Genomic DNA, 22,267 nt, shown 5'->3' on the forward strand with positions numbered 1-22,267 from the left:
TTTTATGGATGAATAATAATATTCAATTATATTTATGTAGGCCCACATAGGTCATTTTTATATCTTGGCTATTGTGAATAATGCTGATTATTACTTTTTTAATGAAAAACCTGTGATTCTTTTTGGAGGAAGGGAATCATATTATCATCATACCGTTATTAAACAAATTTAAATTGATGACAAGTAACATTTGTTGAATGTTGGAATTTGATGTCGCCTGGCCCCATGGAGCTATATTGCTTTTTGTTTCTCCTCCTGAGATAATACGAGAATAAGGGTGTTAAATGAATGGATATGGTAAAGTATGTTTTTAGTAGTTACTAACAGTTTTCAATTTATAGTCCAGAATGTAGGGAGAAGATAAGTGAACTCAACATTGTAGAAAATCTGCTGATGATTTTGCATGAATATGACTTGCTTTCCAAAAGGTAGGATTGCTAACAGGGGGAAAAAGACAATGTCATATTTGATGAAAACAGTAATTATTTTTATTATGTCATGCTATTCACATTAATAACTGAATGTCATGAGTCACCTTGACTTTTCTTTTCTTTTTTCTAATTTCCTCCTTATTTATTATGAACATGCTCGTATATGTATATGTACAGATACGTATATATGTATACATATACATAACACACATATTATTAAGCAAATATCTTTCTTTCTTCTCTTACTTCCATATCATGTAACATAACATGTATTGATTTTATACCAGTATTTAAGTGTATTTATTTATTTATTTATTTATTTATTATGTTATGTTAGTCACCATGCAGCATTTTCTATTTAAGTTTTTATAAAGAAACTAGAACAAAGTCGTATTGATTTATCTTTGGTCCTGCATCACTTCCAGATCTGGGCATAGAATCAAATTTTATAAATCTTATGATCACATCTATAATATTTTTGTTTATTGAATTTTTTTTACATTGTCTTTTTAAGGAAGAAACTCTGAGGTGGCTCTATTTTTAGTAATTTCAGATTGTATATTGAATAAATTATTAGATTGTTAAAATCTATTTTTTTAAGGCAAGTGAAATAATTAGGATAGCTACTGACTTGTTTCATGAGCACCTGTTATTATAACTCTGAACAGAATCTAAAATGTATTCATTTTCAATTGAACTACATATTGCTCCAAAGAATTACTGTATCTAGTTACTTATTAGGTTGTTTTTAAATAGAGTTGCAACCTACATCATTTGATATTTAGTTAAGTAAGTCATGATTTTCTGAAGAGGTAAAACAGATAACAGAAATATCAAGTAATGAAACCCATTAAGTGTAACCATAGTAAATCCCCGCGAGTCTTTCTTCAAAGTCAATTTTATCCTCTTTTACAAACTGTACTTGTAGACCTGCTTACTTGAACTCCTTTCTAGGAAAACAGACTCTGCACAAGCGTTAGAGCGCCTGAGATGAATGAGATGGAGTGTGTAGCGTAGGAGAGGGGAACGGACACGCGGGTCGGTGGTTTCATCACAGCACTGTGAGTGGTGTGGTTGATGGATGCACAGGACATTCTGGGAACACAGAGCAGAAGCTCCCAGTCAGAGCCAGAGGCCATGCCAAGTTTCCTGAAGGAAGAGTGAGTTATCTAGGCAAAGGGAGAGAACAAGTGGAAACAGAATGTGCTGTTTGGACGCATGAAATGGTCTGTGTTAGAGGAACTGCATGGTTGGGCACAGCTGGCACAGAGTGCAGGAGGTAAAGTGCCAGAAAACTAGATTAGACAGTTAATGATAAGTTAAAAATACAGCAAATTTTGTTCCAGCTTTCTCTATATGCCAGGTCCCACTTTAAGCACTTTTGTGTGTTAATTCATTTGATCTGCACAATAACCTATCAATTTCCATGCTTTATAGGGGAGGCAACAAGATGCTTTTAGCCAGGTCACGATGGGCTCTTTGTGCCAAATAAGAGTGTGGTTTTTATCCATTCACATTATGGGGACTTAAAGAAAGATCCTAAGTATGATCAGATTTATTTTGCATGGAGATTACTCTGATAGCAGTGTGTGGGGTGTCTGGTGTGGGGAATATAGCCACACAATGAGATCCATTTAGAACAAGGAAGGGGGTGTTCGGTGTGGAAATTTCGAGGAGAAGAAGAACACTATTTGCCAAAGAACATATGTTCTGATTGTCAGAGCACAAAAGTTTGGAAGGAATTGGAGCTGTGGAAAACTGGCTCAGGGGAAAGGAACTGTGGAGCAGTGTGTGCATGCGAAGATTGGAGAGGCAGGTAACAGAGACGCTTATGTCTTGAGCACAACCAAGCATCACAAAAATGGGAGGAGCAATGGGGTTGGCCGGCTGCATGACTTGCAAGAGAATTAATCTCAGGAGTAGCCTGGAAAAAGGGGGCATTGGAAGCTCTTGATTGGCAGTGGTGGATTGGGAAAGGAGAAGGAAGTGTCTTGGATGATTCTGTCTTCTGGCTTGGAAAATCGAAAAGACCGTGATATCATGAATCAACACTGGGGATATAAGAGGAAGAGCCAGTTTGGGGAGGAGAATAATGACTTCGAGTTAAGACACAGTGGGGTGAGTACCTGTGGAACTGCCGTGTGGCTGGAAGTTCCGCAGGCTGAGAGTGATGCCTGGGATGAGCTCACTGTACTGGGATAGAGGGGTGTTTGAGGTCATGGGAATGGATGACATTGTCCAATGAGACTGGAGGGCTAAGGATGGTTCTATGAAATGTCCATCATCATAATGTTTCAGAGCTCTGCTGAACCCTGTGTGTCCTATGCTATCATTATCTTTATTTGACTCTCCAGATATTCCCTGGGCATGTTGCATTTCATCTCCTTGCATTGTAGTGGTTTTGGCATTTTGTTTTAATGTCTTGTTTTTGTAACCACATAGTAAGTTTCTGAAGACTACCATAGAGCTTTTATTCCTTTGGCTTGAGCACAATGCAGGTCCCATTGTATGTACGTGATATCTATTTGCTGGTTAGTAGGCTTTTAGCCAGACCGATGTTCTTGCAGGGAGGCTATGACTTAGAACGGTGGTCAGCGAACTATGACCCACAGGCTAAATTTAGCTCCCTGCCTGTTTTTGTAAATAAAGATTTATTGGAACATAGCCATGCCCATTTGTTTTTTATGTGTTAACCATGGCTGCTTTTGCATATGTTGGCTGGGTTGGGTAGTTGTGACTGGAAGTGTATGGCTAGCAAAGCCTAAAACACCGCGCTATGATCCAGTCCTTTACAGAAAACATCTGTTGACCTGCGACTTAGAAAATGTTAGAGCACCGCGGTGACAGCTGTAGTCCAAATGCGAAGTCGATAACCCACTGCGCTGTGATTTTCATCCTCACCGCCCCCCATCCCCTTCCCCTTCCAGGTTAACTGCGGAGTTACTGCGCCTACTTTGTGCCGAGCCCCAGGTGAAAGAGCAGGTGAAGCTCTATGAAGGGGTACCCGTCCTCCTCAGTCTGCTCCACTCTGACCACCTGAAGCTGCTCTGGAGTGTTGTCTGGATTCTGGTTCAGGTTTGTGAGGACCCTGAGACCAGCGTGGAAATTCGCATTTGGGGAGGCATCAAGCAGCTTCTGCATATTTTACGAGGGTGAGTCAGAGGGGGCTGTGGCCGACTTTGCCTTAGTCACTGAAGGTTGGGGACTCTGCCAGACAATGGCAGATTGGTACACGATCAGCTTGCTTCCTCCTGCTCTTTGGTCCTTCATGTTATGGAGAATCATTTATACTTGTCACAAACATACTTGAAATCAATATCAGGGGCATTTATCTTTTAAGTTTCTTGGGAGCCCCAAAATATTTATCTTTGCATCACCACCTCCATGACCATGCCAGGGATAGAGAAGGCTGTCAGTCTGCAAATGTAGATTGAATGAGACCCAACAACTACAAGAAAACATTTCTCTTACCACCTTTTTCTTGATACAGTCTATGCATATTGTAATCCCAACAAGTATAATAATTTTACTTCAAATTTACTATTTTGCTAAAATGTCTGCATTTGCATATATGTCATTAATCTACAAAGAAAGCAAAACCTGTGATATTTCATCAGATAATCCTTGGTTAAAATGGGAGAAAATATTGTCGATCAAATGTTACTGACCCTGGTCCAGTTGCTCTTCCTTCCTTTCTGAATCTTCATTGCAGTGCTCTTAAGGTGGGTTAGTACCTTATCATCTCTCTCTTAAAGGAGAATTCCAATGACATTCAAAGTCTTGAGTATGGAGAAGGAATGGTTTTAAAATAGTTAATTGAAACTTTCTTGAAATATGTTTCAATAAGTATGTATTAGATATATTGAAGCCATGGATAAAGACATCTCTTGGTACCATCAGTGGGAAAGTTCTAGTACCTAAAATTATTATAAAGCATAACTCAGCCCTACACGTACTGAATCAAAGTTGAAAAGGAATATGTCTGCCTGAAAGGAATCACCCTTGTAATGTGCAGTACACGCATAAAGCTCTCTCTAGTGAAACCAGAGTGACTTATCATTCATAATATGACCAGATATTATCAAGTCAGTGTTTTTCAGACTTGGTGCTTGTTGTACCTGTAGGTATATTATGGAACTGTACGTTATCAACTTCACTTCTGTGCGGGACTGTTTCAAAGCATAAGAACAGGCTATAGAGATCTGGACAATAGCTTTACTAATGATTTCTGTCATTACCAAAACAAAAGAAAAAAAATGTAAGCTATTGATAATCTATTTGCTTTTTTAAAAAAAGATATTCATTCATTCATTCATTCATTCATTCATTCATTCATTTGTTCATTCATTTATTTGAAAGAGAGAGAGAACATGAGTGGGGGGTGGGAACAGAGGGAGAAGCAGACTCCCTGCTAAGCAGGGAGCCCAACGCGGGGCTCCATCCCGGGACCCTGAGATCATGACCTGAGCTGAAGACAGATGCTTATGTGACTGAGCCCCCAGGTGCCCCTACTTGCTTTTATGAGTATCATGTAAAAATCTCAAATACGTTAAAGCATAAATTACAAATCTTTCATTAGTACTGTGGCATAATAAGCTAGCTCCTTGAACATTTAGCACAAGTTTTTTGTTTTGTTTTTATTTTTATTTTTTTTTTGCTTGCTTTTGTAGGATGCTGATGGTGATGCTGATGGTAGTGGTGGGTATTACTGGTAGTTGATACACCTATTCCAACAGCTATGGGTTGCCCTTTTGGAGAGCAGTTATTTTCTTGATAACAACATTAAATTCTATGATGGCTAAGCAATACTAAAGAGATAAAACCTACTGTTTTACCACATAAGATTAAGTTTAATGCAAGGCACAAGTTTTCCTCTTTTGCTCAAGATATAACCATCCTTAAGAAAAACAGTTTCTTTCACATCTAAAGAGTCAGTTTGCCAGTCCATTTCTATGGTGCAATGTTAGAAAACTCTTCCCTGGGAAAATGATATATGTCAACACTTATTCTATGTTAAATATGTCTCAGTGCTCTGGGAGAATTTATTACCCCAGCTGGGTAAACAATATCTTTTCAGAGCCTGCGCCTGCCCCTGGACTGCCTGGAGCTGGTGCGAGGGGTGGAGGTTGCCAGGTTGTCTCTTGGCATGAGTAGGAACAGGGATTATTGTCAAGGCAGTTTCCAGGAAACCTGGTCATGCCCATTCACCTACAATCCTAAGCTCCAGAACGGTTCCTGAAGGGCTATAGGCTCGAGTAGGGGGAGTGTTCTCTAAAATTTGAGTTTTAACATAATTTGGTTGACAGATAAGATCACCAGTTATGACTATCCGTAGACCTAGCTCCATTACCTCCCCAGCGCCAACTGAAGGAAGGGCACTAGTGGGCCCAGATGACATGGGGAGGGAAGCCAAGGAGACTCCATCTATGTAATATTCAGGTACAAAGAATTCAAGATAGAGCTGAATAATGAAATGAATAAATAAATGAAAAAAATATAGTAGCCACATAAACAAAAAGGAACAAAACAGATAAAAGGCATGAAGAAGCCATTGCGGAAGATGTTACCTTGAGTAAACAGAAAAACAAATGCTTTATTTTATCAAAGATATTAAACAGAGCATGACATTTATGACCTGAGATTAAAGATGAGATGCTAGGACAACAAAGAGGGGAGGAGAGAGATTGCAGAGCTAGGAAAAAAAGGAAGGACTGAATAATCCATGGAACTGAGACATTTCATCAGAGTACCAGCAGAAACTGGAATTAGTACAAGGAAGGGCACGCTTGAAGAAATTGCACAGAATGTGGAGGAAAAAGGCAAAGGAATGAGAACCATTAGAAAATGAAGGCTATGGCTTGCAGAAGATGAGTTTTCAACCTGTGGGTAACTGATATCCTAGGTTAGAGAATAAAGCAAAAGGAAAAAAAAATTCAAAGATAGGGGCGCCTGGGTGGCTCAGCCAGCTAAGCTTGTGCCTTCAGCTCAGGTCATGATCTCAGGGTGCTGGGATTGAGCTCTGCATTGGGCAACCTGCTCAGCAGGGAGTCTGCTTCTCCCTCTCCCTCAGCTCCCCCCACTGACTTGTGCGCCTGCGTGCCCTCACTCTCTCTCAAATAAATCAACAAAATCTTTTTTTTAAAAAAATTCAAAGATATAAAAGAAGAGATCTTTACCAAAACAAGGAAAGACTGGAATTGCTTGGAAAAAGAAAACTCAGAATGAGGAAGACTGACATGTAGGCAGGTGAATTGATAGCAGTGGAGCAGAGTTCAAAAGCAAAGGTGGGGGGGGGGCGCTTGGGTGGCACAGCGGTTAAGCGTCTGCCTTTGGCTCAGGGCGTGAACCCGGCATTATGGGATCGAGCCCCACATCAGGCTCCTCCACTATGAGCCTGCTTCTTCCTCTCCCACTCCCCCTGCTTGTATTCTCTCTCTCGCTGGCTGTCTCTATCTCTGTCGAATAAATAAATAAAATCTTTAAAAAAAAAAAAGCAAAGGTGGGGAGGTGGGGAGGTGGGGAGGTGGGGAGGTGGGGAGGTGGGGGGGTGGGAGGGTGGGGGGGGCGGGGGAGGGGCTGCTTCTGGCCAGCTCAGTCAGTGGAGCGTGCAACTCTTGATCTCGGGGTTGTTGGTTCTAGCCCCCTACGTTGGGTATAGAGGTTACTTAAAAATAAAAAAACAAACAAAACAAAAAAATAAAGAAAGATGGGCATGTGGAGCAGTGGGGAAATGACAGTTTTCAATAACTAGTGCTGAGTTAGCTCAGTAACAATAAAAGGAAGTGGGAGGGAGGGAGGGAGGGAGGAAGGAAGGGAGGAGGGAGAAAGAGAGGGAGAGAGGAAGGGAGGGAGGAAGGAAAGAAAAGACCCCTGCCTCACGCCACCCACAGAAATCCATTCTAGGTAGATTGGAAGGTGAAATAATAAAGATAACATAGGAGAAAACTTCGTGGCCTGAGGGAGGCGAACATTTCTTAAACAGGACCTGGAAAGCACTGACCATGAAGGAAAAGTGATAGATTGTGCATTCATTTTTCTTTTTCAGAGACAGAAATTTTGTTTCTGATCGTTCTTCCATCGGCAGCCTGTCCAGTGCAAATGCAGCAGGCAGAATCCAGCAGCTTCATTTGTCAGAAGATTTAAGCCCTCGGGAAATACAAGAAAATACTTTTTCTCTTCAAGCAGGTATTTATATCCCATTATTATGTTTTAGTAGTTGATACTGTTCAGCACATTGCTTTATTATGCTCTGTGATGATGACAATAATCTATTATTCTCTGTTACGTATGATAATAAGAAGTAGGCACAATTCGTAAGTTTAAAAACTGTGAAGTTACATCCATGTAGATGTCTGAAACCTCCCGGGACTCATGTGGGGCTGGCAGGTTAGTGATACCACAGATCTTTCTCTTCCTTTCTGATTCTGAACACACTGAGAAGTCAGCATAGAAGTCAGACGTAAAGAGAGCAGAGTAGTAGCTTTATTCCTGGTAAAGCTGGATTAGAGAATTCAGCTTGATTTGTGGCCAGAATCATGGTTCCTAGGTTTTCCAGATCTCAGGGCACCCTCCTGTAATGCACACACCCATTCGCCCGGGAGCAAGGGAGTGCCTTCTTACTCATGTGAACGCCCACAGAGAGGACGGAGCCTCTCTTGCCACACGAAAGCAGGAGCAGGGATGCATGCCCACACTTCCGGCAGTTTGGCACCATCTTGAGCAAGGTTCACGCAAGGACACCTGGCCTTTGGGATGAGTGGGCTTTGGTGCTGCTGACCGAGCTGGGCGCTGTGCAGCAGCTACAGGAGGGGAGCGGGGAGGCACGGGTGGGGGCAGCAGGAGGGCAGGCAGGTAGCAGTATATGAGGATGTATGTAATGCCCGAAGCATGTGCAGGGCCAGCACAAGGGCCCCATAAAATGGTAGTACCCTTTATAGATGCTTCGAGCTGGAGGATCCAGCACATTCCTGGTCGGACGAGAAGCAGCTCGGTACAGAACGTCACCAGAGGCTGCCACGGTGGCTGTGAGGAGGCAGGAAGGGTGGTGCTCAGGGTGTGGGATTTAACATCTGGCAGACTGCAGTTGGACTTCTGGCCTCTTCCACTTAGTAAGTTCTGTGGCCTCGTCTGTCGGGCTCTGTGAACCTCAGTTCTCTCATCAGTAAAACTGGTAGTCGTGGTACATCTTCTGATTACAAGGGAAGATTTGGATCATGTATTTGAAGTACTCACGTATCCAACCATTGTAGATGCATTTACCGAGCACCGGCCAAGGGCCAGGCCGTGTTGGGCACTGGGGATTATAATGAAGCTGCCTCCTGGTACACAGGAAGCGCTCAGTAAGAGGCTGCTGAGGGGTGTAGACGCCACGAATTACATGAAGAGCAGAGTTAGACGCTGCGGCAAGTCTGTGCCCCGTCCCAGAGCTGTGTCACAGGAAAGCTAGCGTGACTGGAGGAGTGACTCAGCTAACAGAATTCCCCGCAGAGCTAGAGTATTGATGGAACAGTGTACAGCGACTCGGTGATGACAGACACCATCATCTGGTGGTTTTCCTTCCAGCCTGCTGCGCCGCGCTCACCGAGCTGGTGCTCAACGACACCAACGCCCACCAGGTGGTCCAGGTGAGGACTCCGCTCTCCGGGCTCCGGCTGCAAACCACGGCGGCGCTCACGGACCCCACCTCACAGTGAACTCTGCATCCCAGATGCTGTGGTTTTAAGATATTTTAATATGTCTTACTTAAGTTCTAGAATTTCATTTGATAGTCTCTTTTATTTTTTAATTTTTTAAACTTTTTTTTAAGTAAGATTTTATTTATTTATTTGTCAGACAAAGAGAGAGAGCACAAGCAGGGGGAGCAGCAGGCAGAGGGAGAAGCAGGCTCCCCACTGTGCAGGGAGCCCAATGCAGGACTCGATCCCAGGACCCTGGGATCGTGACCTGAGCGGAAGGCAGATGCCTAACCACCCAGGCGTCCCTAATTTTTTAAGTTTTTTTTTTAACATTTTATTTTTAAGTTATCTCTACACCCAACGTGGGGCCCAAACTCAAAACCCCGAGATCAGGAGTCAGATGGTCTACTGACTGAGCCAGCCAGGTGTCCCTAGAATTCCATTTTATAGTCTTGTCCTTCCTTTACCTCACTTGGCTTAGAAAGACCCGCCCTGTGGTTAATCTGTGGTGTTTCTTCCCTATATTATGTTTTTCTTTTTATCTCTTTTTTTAAAAAAAGCAATTTTGAATTGGTCTAATTCTGGGCCTATAGGGTACCATCAGATAAGGCTAGTAGTCATCTGAATTAAGAGTATATCAGGTTATTCAGCTAGAGGTGACTGAAACACACCCCACCAAAGTATTTATTGCCAAGAAACCAGTTTCACAAAGCATAATTGATTAATCAATCCACTACGTATACAGCAGTATACGGAAGCAGCATACACTATATCCAACTTGAACTTCGGAATACATAAATACATAGAAAGTCGTAAGAGATCAGATCACCGATGATTAGAGGCTCAAGGGGAAGCTCAGCAACTCAGGGGGTAGTGGTAGAGCAGGGCATTTGGACTTGGCCAGGTTGAGGTTCAGTTCCTACTATCATTTCCTGGTGGTTCGGCCCCTGGAAAAAGGACTTAGTCTCTCCGAGATTTGGTTTTGTCATATATAAAGCAGGGAAATTACAGACTGATTCACAGAATAGCTATAAAGACGAAATGCAGAAAGGCAGGTAAAGCTCTTCACAGTTATAAAAGCCCGTGTATAGAAGAGTTCAGTAAATCAAATACTTAGTAGAGAATAGAAAAGTACCAATAAATTAGCACTCTTTGTTCATTCTGCTGTGTATAAGAGTATTAGAGTAAGTCTAGAAGGATAACTTTCTGGACTTTCCATGCATAACTTTCATTTTTTAAAATCTATTACTCTTGTTTCTTTTATTTTTTTCGATGTTCTTTTCTACAATAATGTATCTATGTGTATGAATTACCAAACTGTAAAGGCAGAAATTATATTTCATGGTTAGATATTTAAAATGCGAAGTGTAAAAATACTTGGATCCCTTTACTCAGTCCCTTTTTATCCCCACTCCTTCTTTTTAAAGTATTTAAATGACTTTAAATTGATATGCTTTATTATTTATCATCTTTAAAGACAGTTGAAATTTTAAGAGTGTGGTTGTAGTCTTTACTATTACATTGATGTATTTACTATTCTCCTCTATACTTACACAAAGTTCTAAAATTCTACGAACATTTCTTCTCTAGGATTAATTTTTGAGATTGTGTAGTTGCTTCTTTGTGTTTGTGTGTCTCTATGGCAGTGGCACTGGTCACAGATAACACATGCTCTTTATTCTTCCAGGAAAATGGTGTATATACAATAGGAAAATTAATTTTACCAAACAAACAAAAGAATGAGGCAAAAACTAATCTACTACAGGTAATAAGCATGTCCATTTTTCTTCAGTATCAAGTTACCGAAATCTGGGGAAACTCTGGTTATATAAATTCCCTCCCAGTCTCTGTACTGATTGGGAGGGAAAAATATCAGGTGCGGGAGGCTGGCATGAAAACAAATGCTGTTAAAACAGTATAAAGGGCTTAGCAGTGGTCTCTCTGGGTGGGGGGATCAGGTGATTTTATTTATGTATTTCTTTGCTTATCAGTAAGTTCTGTTTTTTTCACAACGACGCTTATGTATCAGAAAACTGTAAGAGGAAAATTTTACTCCATCTTTAAGCATGGACCACAGTCGGTAACATTTCATCTTTACAAAGGAAAGCCTGTAAAATGGATCTATGTGGATGAGAAGAGACTTGCCAAGTCGATAAAGGGGTATGAGTAGCGCAGCCATGGCATTGGCTACAGGGTGGAAGGGCATGCCACGCAGAGGGAATACCATGTGCAAAGTGTGAGAGCCTGGCGGCTTAGAGTATGCTTAGGCCGCCTGGGAGAGCTGGGGTGTGTGGTAGGGGGAGTAAGATGAGGTCTCGCAGGTAAGAGGGGTGCACATTACTGCAGGGTCCTGCGTGCTGTTTTGAAGAGTGGGCATCAGGGGGCCAGTGTCCCCAAAGATATTGGAAAGATAAAATCAGATTGAAAGTAAGCCTTTGCAAGACTTGCACCTCATTTTCTCCCCCCCAAGTCATTTAGAAGAGGAAGTAAGAAACCATGTTTAGGGGTGCCTGGGTGGCACAGCGGTTAAGCGTCTGCCTTCGGCTCAGGGCGTGATCCCGGCGTTATGGGATCGAGCCCCACATCAGGCTCCTCCGCTATGAGCCTGCTTCTTCCTCTCCTACTCCCCCTGCTTGTGTTCCCTCTCTCGCTGGCTGTCTCTGTCTCTGTCGAATAAATAAATAAAATCTTAAAAAAAAAAAAAAGAAAAAGAAACCATGTTTACCTCCACCCCGACTGAAGGGCTGTCCCCCAGAACGATAGTGAAAACGAGCAGAGCAGTTTTGGTGATAGCCATGGGCTGGCAGACAGAGGTTTTAGAGAGCCCATGACAACATACAGGTGTGGGTCTTAGTTTCTTTGGTGCACCACAGACACGTGATGTGATGCTGGCCAACAAGCAAGTCAAATCCGCCCTACGGATGCATTTTGTTAAGCCAGTAGAGGGTTTCTAAAAATTCGCAATTCAAGGTTTTCGAGGAGCATTTGCGTCCTGCACCTTTCACTGCCTCCACCACCCTCCACGCGGCTCCGTCGTGTCATTGTGTCATCTGCCTGCTTCCTTGGGCAATTTTATATGAGACCCTTCTGTATTCGGACCACTAATTTTATGGGATGATTCCAGATCCGAGTTCAGCAGGCCCTAATCACCCCATGGTGGCCTGTGTCCGGGCCCCGCTGCTGGCTGGGGGCTCTCTGTTTTTTTTCTTGGCACTGCAAACCATTAGACATTTAGACGTTTATTTTTCTTCGGTAAAGTCTCACAGGCCTCTTTCTGAGTGTTCTCGGGAGTTACTGTAGATTGTTCTATTTGGGGAACGCTTAAGACTCTTTACTCAAGAGACCAATTTGTCAAGTTTGAGTCCAATGTGCCTGTGGCTATTTTTATATGTCATCATTTCGAGTGTTTATTTTCTCATAGAAGCCAGATAAATACTGAGGCATACATAGCAAGCTGGAAACAAAATAAACCTTGAGCTCCTGAAAATCTCTGGTCGTTTGGTTTTCTCAGAGTAGGAATTTTATTTCTGGTCTCAGTGTTCGTTTTGTACTTTCTAGAAAGGAATTAATGACAAGTGGTGAGTGGAACAAGGCTAACATCCTAGCATTCTACAACATAAATGTTTTTTAAAAATATGAGACCTACTCCAGGTATTGATGGTTTTTGTTTTTAGTCATAAGCTTTGGCTCCCGTGGAGGTCAGCCACTCACAATAAAGTCACTTTAATGTTTAGTTCACGATAATTTTATCCTGGTAATGTTTTAATTTGCTGAGCTACCATTTGAGAATCACACACCCTTTTCTTTTCCAGTGTTATGCATTCAGAGCCTTGAGGTTTCTCTTTAGTATGGAAAGAAACAGACCACTCTTTAAAAGGTATGAGCTTAGAGAAATTTAAGTGACCAGCGATCATGAGTTTAAACTGTTTTCACATCCCTGATTTAGATGGAAACAGTAAGAGAAAAATGAATCAGTATGCAAAGCATGTGTTTTCAGATTTCTTAGAATCCACAGATAGTAACACTGACTTACCCTAGTGGTATTTTAACACTGAAAGTGAACAAAATGATGAAGAAAGGGGAAAAAAAAATCACTCTATCAATACAAATCTTCTTCATTACTATGACTGCTATAGGTTTTAGTTTTCCTTTTTTTTTGGATGTTAACATTTTAAATGGATGACATCAAAACATGGGCTTGTTCTTATGCATTCAGAAACTCCAAAGTTGGTCTAGTCATTTCCTCTGAATCAATAGAAAAAGAAGTATTTGTCAGGGTATCCTCCATAGGGCAGGAGCTCATTTGAGAGGGGAGGAGGCTAGGTGTTCTTGGGTCAGGAGGCTGTGCTGGTGAGCGTGACAGAAAAATCACCCCCTTGGGAAGCAAACGCTAGTTACCTACATGTGTGGTCTGCATGCCCCTGGGTTGGGCTGGCCAAAATCATAGGCCCAAGTTCTTACTAGAATTCTATTGATATAAGGCAGAATAGAAATAAGAACTTGAGTTAATATAATGTGTTTTGTTCAGAAGCATTGGAGCATTTTATGTTGTTACTTTATTTACAAGTGATGCTTGAATTTGAGGGGAGAAAAAGAAGTAAAGTCATTATAGCCTTTTATCTCAAGGCCCTAAACCATCCATTTTTATGGACTTAATGATTTTACTAAGCCCTTGAAACCGGTACCCTGCAAATGATGCATAAATCTCTCCATTTTTTTTCATTTACCTGTATTTTTATTTTATTTTCATAAAACATTTAAAAATGGGGTTAGTATTTGCCTCCTAGGGTTAATATGAGGACTGAATCAAATGGCGTTTATGAAAGTGTTCAGCACTCCATAAACACCTCATAAACATTCCTTCCCAAAATGTTTAATGCCTGTACCTCCAAATATCTTACAAATAAGGTCTTTGTATAACCTGTATCATAACATGAGATCTGCCCTCTTAACAAATTTTTAAGTGTACAGCACAGTATTGTCAACTACAAGCACTGTGTGGTACACCACATCTCTAGAAACTTTCCTCTCTGGTTGCTTTTCGTTATCCAGTAAGAACTGTAGTTCTAGTTCATTTTTGTGAGATAAGCTGCTGAGTACTATTTGCCCCCACTCTGTTGATAACCTAAGGAAGTTAAGTTTGTTTAATTAATCTTTTTCAAAATTTTTTTTATTTTTTTATAATAATATTTTTTTATTGTATTATGTTAGTCACCATACAGTACATCCCTAGTTTTTGATGTAAAGTTCCATGATCCATTACTTGCGTATAACACCCAGTGCACCATGCAATACGTGCCCTCCTTAATACGCACCACCAGCCTATCCCATTCCCCCACCCCCTCCCCTCTGAAGCCCTCAGTTAGTTAATGTAATTTATCTGTGAGTGAGCTAGATCCCAAAGGGAAGGGATGAGCAACAGTTACCAAGCCCTACATGAAAGTGTCCGTGTGTCTGTTTTCCCTGTAGACTTTTCCCCACCGACTTGTTTGAGATCTTCATCGATATAGGACATTATGTTCGTGATATCAGTGCTTATGAAGAATTGGTATCAAAGTTGAATTTGTTAGTGGTAAGTCCTGAGTTTTAAAAATTTGGGCAGGCTGGCATGTGGTCAGGAATGGAAATTATCATAGTGCCCTTTTCCTTTTTATTTTTTTGTTTAGGAGGATGAACTGAAGCAAATTGCTGAAAATCTCGAAAGCATTAATCAGAATAAAGCTCCTTCGAAATATATAGGCAACTATGCAATTTTGGATCATCTTGGAAGTGGAGCTTTTGGCTGTGTCTACAAGGTGACTTTGCTCTTGGGGAATGATCTTTCTGACATTCCAAAGCAAACCAGATGTCCCACTTGCACACACCCACGCAACTGGATGAGAGCCCTCGCTTTTGAAAAATAGATACAAATTGGAGTGATTGTTTTTGCCCATCAAATAGCTGTACTGATGTTATCTTATCTCAGCTCTCAGCTCTAGAAATTGGTCACTGATCTTTGAAGACAAAAGCTGTTGTTAATGTCTCACAAAAAATAGTCGAAATGATTTGTCCTAGTGCATGAAACTTTCTCTGAATTCATACCAGAGTTTTCTATATTTACCTAGTAAAATCCTACCGAATAGTGCAGACTGACCCAGGAGATACCAGTTTTTTGAGCTGAGCTTAGTGTACGTACAGAGAGAATTTTGAAAGTTCTGTTACTCTATGTAGATTATTTAGATTACTTGTTTTAATTGTGTGACTTATTAATCAATCTCTTTTTTCCCTTCTTTCTACCCCGCCCCATTATTATTATTTATTATTATTTTATTTTTTGGTCTTATTTTAGGTTAGAAAGCGTAGTGGTCAAAATCTTTTAGCAATGAAAGAGGTCAATTTACACAACCCAGCATTTGGAAAGGATAAAAAAGATCGAGACAGCAGTGTAAAGAATATTGTTTCTGAATTAACCATAATTAAAGAGCAGGTAAACGTTTTTCTTGTTTATGAAGATATGTTCCTTAACTAAGTGTCATCAGAAGAAAGTAGAGTTCTTGTGCTATTCTTGTCCATGCTGTTTAAGAAATGGTTCTGTTTACAATAACTGATATTGAGGTGGTAATATTTTAGTTAGATGTTTTTCCGAGGGCTTGACATTGAACGGTAGAAGGACTCTCTGGAGTTTATATCAGCGCTTGGGGTGCAGAATGACTGGGTTTACAGCAGAGTGCCACATATGTGAAACAGCCTTCTTTTTTCATTGTAAGCATATCCATTTCCTTCTCGTTATATTGTAGACTATTTGGTTACTTAGTTACATGCATAAGCATATGACTAAGAGTTCCCTGACTTTGTCAAGTGGACCCAAGCTGTTAACATTCCTCAAATACAGCTTATTAAATCTAAAAGTAGATTTTCAAGATGGGTTATTATTTATTGGCACAAGCAGAATATTCAGACATAATGTAACAACTCAATTAACTATCATTATGAAGGTTTGTTTGGGGAGAAAGAATAAACATGTCAGGAGAGAAGTGAGATTGGATTTTGTGATCCAAGAATACATGGGTTTCTTTTTCAGCTTTCCTTATTTATACATTCATTATGGATACTGTTCCTTTGAAACTCCTGTGGAGAACGACCAGCTTCCCTGCTCTTTGTTCTCCACGAGTTAAAATTGCATAGCATCTGTGCCGGGGCATAAAGATCACCAAATAAATACGACAGTCTTTATTCATCGAAATATATAGTTCTAGCCCAATTCATAAATTGCAGTACATACTATATCAATAGCTTATTTTGTAGTTGACTTTCATATACACTACTAGAGTGGACTTGAAGAAGTGTCTGCCCCTGTGTAGGATGCCCTGATCTTCGGCAGCGTGCTGTTTCGCTATATTGCACAAGGCTAGAGCATGGCTTTTGCTGCAAGCGGATCAGAGTATCTTCATCTGAACCCTGATCTGGGTATAGTCCTGGCCAGTGAGCTAGGCTTGGAAGATGATTCTGTTGCTTACCTGTTGCTTATTACCATGTTGTTTAAAATCTGCTGGCCACTTGAGAGTTGATGAGGTAGACCTTGTTTTGGCACATTTCCTAACAAAAGAAAATATCAGCGTGGGGACATATAAGAGGCATGTGTTTGGACTTCGAGATAACTCGAAATTGTACAGTCGTACTCTTATGAGAGGACTGAACCAATGGAAAAGACAATAACATGGAGAGGTCTAAAAGGAGGAGGTGATGGCAGATAGAGGTGGCAGAAATGGAACTAGAAAAGGAGAGTGTGTTTGTTAAGAATAGGATTAAGCTGCAGTAAGAAAGAGGTTCCAAATACATTGGCCTAAACAAGAGGCTTCGCAATGCAGTGAGCTATTTCTCTTTCATGTAACAATCCTTGAGTGAGTGGACCAAGCTGGTCATGTTCTCTGTTCCATGCAATCATTTGGGAATATAGGTTCTTTCTCCCTTACTGCTCTGCTACCTGCTAGGCCATTGCTTCATTTGCATGGTTGAAACTGCCACAGGCATGTTCACATCCAAGGTGAAAGAGATAAAGCATGGTGGGGGGGGTCCCCAGTATTTAGGACTTAGACACAGGAGCACACGTGTTTCCCCTTACATTCTCTTGGTGAGAACTTAGTGACAGTCCCTCTCAGGGTTGCAAGGGAGGCTGACAGATGTAATCTCTGACTGGGAAGCCATGTTCCACCCAAATTCAATTGCAATGGAGGAATGAAAGGGGAGGTTTTTGGCGGACAGTTCCCAGACTCCCCTTCAAAAAGGCAAGAAAAGAGACCAGAAAGAGATGCAAGCCGTTTGTAAATGTAATGTCAACTATTCTGAGATAGCATAAATTTCAGTTTGCCAAGAAACTTAAATTATAAGTAAGCAACTATAAACATTTTGATATTCTTATAGAAAAGGAATGTTTTGAAACGTAGAATTTCCATGTCACATCCTGAGGTAAACTTAGGCCAAAGAACTGAATGGCAAGGAAGACTTCATTCAAGACTACTGCAATAGGAGTCAAACTATTACAACAGGGGAGAGAGATTGAACTCACCTCCAAAGACAATAGTAAGAGCTAGCGATTTTCAACCAAGAGGCTGGGTGAGGCGGTGTCTGGATGAAAAATTACTTGGGAGGACTTCATTAGCTATCAAAGATGGGGTGTTGAGGAACTTGACTGGATATCAAGAGTGGAGAGATTCTTGCTAAACTGGCTTGGCAGGATTCTTGATAAAACCAGGCAGGCCAAGAATGAAGCCTAGTCAAGAAGAGGGCTCAGAGAAGCCTGACTAAGGTTTGGCCAAGAAGGGAGTCCTTGCAAACTATTATTATAATATAAATGGAGTTAGTAACTTTTAGATTATTTCAGACCATTAAGGCAATGGTGTACATATTCAACATAAATTGTTTCATTGCAGTTTTCTTCGCCTTGCAATGTGTGTGTAGTGTTGGGATGGGGAGTGCTAAATGAATTCTTCAGTTTACTTTGAGTTCTACAGTTCTCCGTTTTAGTTCAATTAAGTGATAAAGTACAATCGGTTTTTAATTTTAATTGATAAGTCCATATGGGAGATTGCTATTTTCAGATTAGTTTTGTAGGTAGCAAATAATAAGAATCATGATAAAAATCTCAAATCTCAATTAGATGATATCTTGAAATGCTTAATTTATAGATAAATATGAATACAATAATTTCTGTGTTGTTTTCAAATATAAAGTCCAACTAAATTATCTGTGAAGCAAGTTAATATTTTGAAGTAATATAATGTTTGTTATTTATTTTCTTATAGCTCTATCATCCCAATGTTGTACGCTATTACAAAACATTTCTGGAAAGTAAGTATGAGTTTTCATGATACCTCTAATTAAGGAGAAGTATCTATATTGTATCTTTCTATATTAGAAAGTCACAAAATAATTCTTTATTTCTTTTTCAACTATTTTCTTTATTTGTGGGGGCTCTTGTGTATCACTTTATTGATCAGTGAACAGTGATATAATAATCAATGACCTACACATAGTTATAAAGTGCTTAGACTCCTATATGAAAGACGCTACATGAACAAAGCAAAATAGTTATTATAGCTATTTTCTTACGCGCACGCACACACACAACTATAGTAGGATTAGGAAAGCAACAAACTAAAGGATAATGGTTTATTTAAGACAAAATGAAAAATTGTTTTCGTTGATTCAGATGACATTTTTCACCCCCCTAATAAATTGGGAGTGGCTACATCTTTGAGATTTATTTTCCTTGAAGTTCAGGTAATTTCCACAAGGTGGCGATGGAGCCCTGACTGATTCTGCAGGCAGGCCTCCTTAGGGGCAAGAATCAAAAGGTCGAGATAAAGCCAAACTCAGTTACATGCTTAAAACCATATAGGACCTTTGACTGAAACAGTAAAAGTATTGATAAACCTTAATGAAGTGCATCACGTACGAAGTTTCAAGGTAAATCATTTGAAGGAAGATTTAAGGAAATACAAGGCAATGGTTGGGACTTCCTCATTGCCTCTTTATAAATGCTATAATTATGCAAACCTATTGTGTGCTGTGGCATTTTATGTTTTTACCCGTCTTCCTTCCCCTAGGTGACTTAGGGGAACCCAGTGCTGAAACTGTCCAGTAAATCCTGCTCCCTTGGTATTAGAATTCTTGGTATTAGAATAAGTTCTTATAATTTAGTGCATATCCCATTAGAGATCAAGATTGGCTTCTGACTTGCACTACTGAAGTGACACAACTTAGGCTAATTTAAAAACAAAATAAAACGTTTACAACCTGACATTAAAAACAAAATAAAACGTTTACAACCAACAATTGGAAGTGGCCAAATACATAAAATATGATAAAATAGATTAGGGAATTATGAAAAATTGAATTAGGGAATTATGGGATTAAGAGTACACTTATTGTGATGAGCACTGAGTACTGTATAGAATTGTTAAATCACTATATCGAACACCTGAAACTAATATAATACAGTATGTTAATTATGCTTCAATCAAAAAAGAAAAAATCGATTACTATAAGAAAGGAAGAAATTAAGTTAGGAGTAAGATTAGTACATACACTGAGTATTTCTTGGGATAACGAACAATTGAAAACAATATAAATGTCTGTCTTTAGGAGAATAAATAATGTTCTATCGGTGTTGTGGAATACTACGCAGCCAGCAGAAGGAATGGCATGGATCTATGTGTAGCGCTAGGTCAGGCTGCTGGGTGAAAAAGTGTAAGCAGCAGAACACGTATAGTAAATATTTCATTTTTGCAAATATTGTGTACATACATAATTTATATACAGCCAGAACATCACAAAGGGTAGCTATCACATACCATTGTTAATAGTTTCATCTTGGTTTTGGAGACAAAGTAGCATTTACTTGGTTTCTTGACATCCAAAGCAAAGAGATGAATGTAATCAGTTATGAGATTCCCAGTATCCATAAGATAAAACCAGTAGAAGTCCAGCTTCCTCTGCTCTAGAGGAGCGTGACAGAAATTTCTGTGGTGGGTTGTGTTTTCAGCTGTGTCATTGTAAGACCATGGCATGATTCCTTTGTAAAATTCTGTGACGTACGTCTATGAGACTATCAAATGATAGTCTAAAATGCTATTTTCTGAATTTCTGGCATGATTTAAGGGTACATTTTAAACAGCTGAGAGGAAAAGTGGGTTTGCACGTTCTTTAGGAAATGCTCCATGACTTGACATCATTTACTTGTTCTCTTTGGCGCCTTCCAGCTTTTCCTCATCTTGGCACACATAGAAGATGTTAATATTTGCCAGCGTAAACTTATGCTAGGAGGTAGTCCGTAGTCGAAAGAGACTATTGCTGGGCTCCAGGAGCCCCAAATGCCCCTCACCTCCACTGCCTCCAGGACTGACTGGATCCTTATCTTAGCACATCTCTAATTCTTCAGTGCTGTGCCATGAACACGTGTTGGGAAGTTCAGATTTGAATTCATAAGTTTTTTTCTAAATATATTGAATTTAAATTTCTATGATCTCTTCCTTGTTTTCTTATAGATGATAGGTTGTATATAGTTATGGAGCTTATAGAAGGTGTCCCTCTTGGAGAACATTTCAGTTCTTTGAAGGAAAAACAACATCATTTTGTTGAAGAAAGACTATGGAAAATATTTATACAGGTACACTTTTGTTTTATTATGTTATTATTATTATTTTTATTTTTTACCAAACAGTAAATTTCTGAGCAGATTTCTTAGAGATGTGTATAGTAGTCATCCGTGGGGATATGTATGTTGGGGGAAATAAAATTTGTTTTTTATTTGCTGTTTCAAGCTTTGCTTAGCTCTTCGGTACTTACACAAGGAGAAGAGGATTGTTCATAGAGATCTGACACCAAACAACATTATGTTGGGGGATAAGGACAAAGTAACAGTTAGTAAGTATAAGAATCTTAAAATTTTTAATTTAGGAATTCCTGAATATTATTCAAGAGCAGAGTTGTTCAATAGAAGTTTCTGTACTTAAGAGAATGCTCTGTATCTGCATTTTCCAATCTGTGGCTATTGGGCGCTTGAAATGTGGTGGTGTGACTGAGGATGTGAATTTTAAAATCTATCAAATTTTAATGAAGTAAACATCCCTATGTGTGTATTGGACAATCACTGGTGTAGTTCTTGATTGAGTTGTACTTTGCCCATATGAGAGAATAAAGTACTGTTTGGATGTTTAAGTATTTAACTCCCAATTCAATGGTTGCTAGGATTTTTCTCTCTATATAACTCCCAATTCAATGGTTGCTAGGATTTTTCTCTCTATATAACACCATGTGAGCACATTGTTATGAACTGTTTTAGTATTGTCTGTACTGTATGGGTGACAAGTGTACATATCAAGGGCTATGAAAAATCGAGGCATTTATTTCAGCATCAGCTTTTATCAAAATATTTTCAACCGATGGCAGGTAGGCCAAATGTTGGCTAAAATTTTACAAGTGAGGAGGTTGATTTTTTCCCCCACAATTGTATAATTCTTGGTCATAACTTAAAATTAACTTTTTAGCCTAGATTGATAATTTGATTCTCCTGTTCTTCTTTACTCTTGAACACTTGTGTTACTCTCATGGACTATTAATCATTCACCAACTGGAAGTAGGGATATACATATCTAAATCAGTGGACACTAAATATTTTTTGCTCATGACATTCCATTAGCAAAACACTTTTTGTAATATACTCCCAATATATATATGCTTACTTATAAGTTCTATGCCTAAAACACTGTACAATTATTTGATATAAAGTCTACAAATAAAATATAAAGGGGTGCACTAAAAAATCAAAATACAGGTTTCCTGGGGCGCCTGGGTGGCTCAGTCGTTAAGCGTCTGCCTTCGGCTTAGGTCATGATCCCAGGGTCCTGGGATCAAGCCCCGCGTTGGGCTCCCTGCTCAGCGGGAAGCCTGCTTCTCCCTCTCCCTCTGCTTGTGTTCCCTCTCTCACTGTGTCTCTCTCTGTCAAATAAATAAAATATTTAAAAAAAATAAATAAAGGTTTCCATATTTTTTCCTGCCCTCCAGTGGAATCGCCTTAGGCATTTAGCTTTGGAGACCACTTCCCTAAATGTTATTGATGTGAGAGACACATGATAACATTTTAAAGCTGATTCTCTTAGTTTTAGTAGAATCTAATTCTTC

The 22,267-nt window shown here is 39.8% G+C and overlaps 1 protein-coding gene across 2 annotated transcripts in view; it reads left to right on the forward strand.

Annotated features, from left to right (window-relative positions):
• The window catches only part of NEK10 (NIMA related kinase 10), a 219,997-nt gene that overhangs the window by 49,729 nt on the left and 148,001 nt on the right, over window positions 1–22,267 (forward strand). For both annotated transcript variants that reach the window (XM_045774471.2, XM_087870152.1), the window contains exons 11-22: window positions 342–428; window positions 3,359–3,583; window positions 7,477–7,616; window positions 8,994–9,055; window positions 10,794–10,871; window positions 12,919–12,983; window positions 14,576–14,678; window positions 14,773–14,901; window positions 15,435–15,572; window positions 18,388–18,433; window positions 20,632–20,753; window positions 20,908–21,010. In XM_045774471.2, coding sequence (XP_045630427.2) covers window positions 342–428; window positions 3,359–3,583; window positions 7,477–7,616; window positions 8,994–9,055; window positions 10,794–10,871; window positions 12,919–12,983; window positions 14,576–14,678; window positions 14,773–14,901; window positions 15,435–15,572; window positions 18,388–18,433; window positions 20,632–20,753; window positions 20,908–21,010 — 1,298 coding nt within the window. The remainder of the gene's footprint in view (window positions 1–341; window positions 429–3,358; window positions 3,584–7,476; window positions 7,617–8,993; window positions 9,056–10,793; window positions 10,872–12,918; window positions 12,984–14,575; window positions 14,679–14,772; window positions 14,902–15,434; window positions 15,573–18,387; window positions 18,434–20,631; window positions 20,754–20,907; window positions 21,011–22,267) is intronic.

This window comes from Ursus americanus, chromosome 20 (genome assembly GCF_024610735.1).
Source record: "Ursus americanus isolate L20-20 chromosome 20, mUrsAme1.1.p, whole genome shotgun sequence".
NCBI classification, from domain to species: domain Eukaryota; kingdom Metazoa; phylum Chordata; class Mammalia; order Carnivora; family Ursidae; genus Ursus; species Ursus americanus.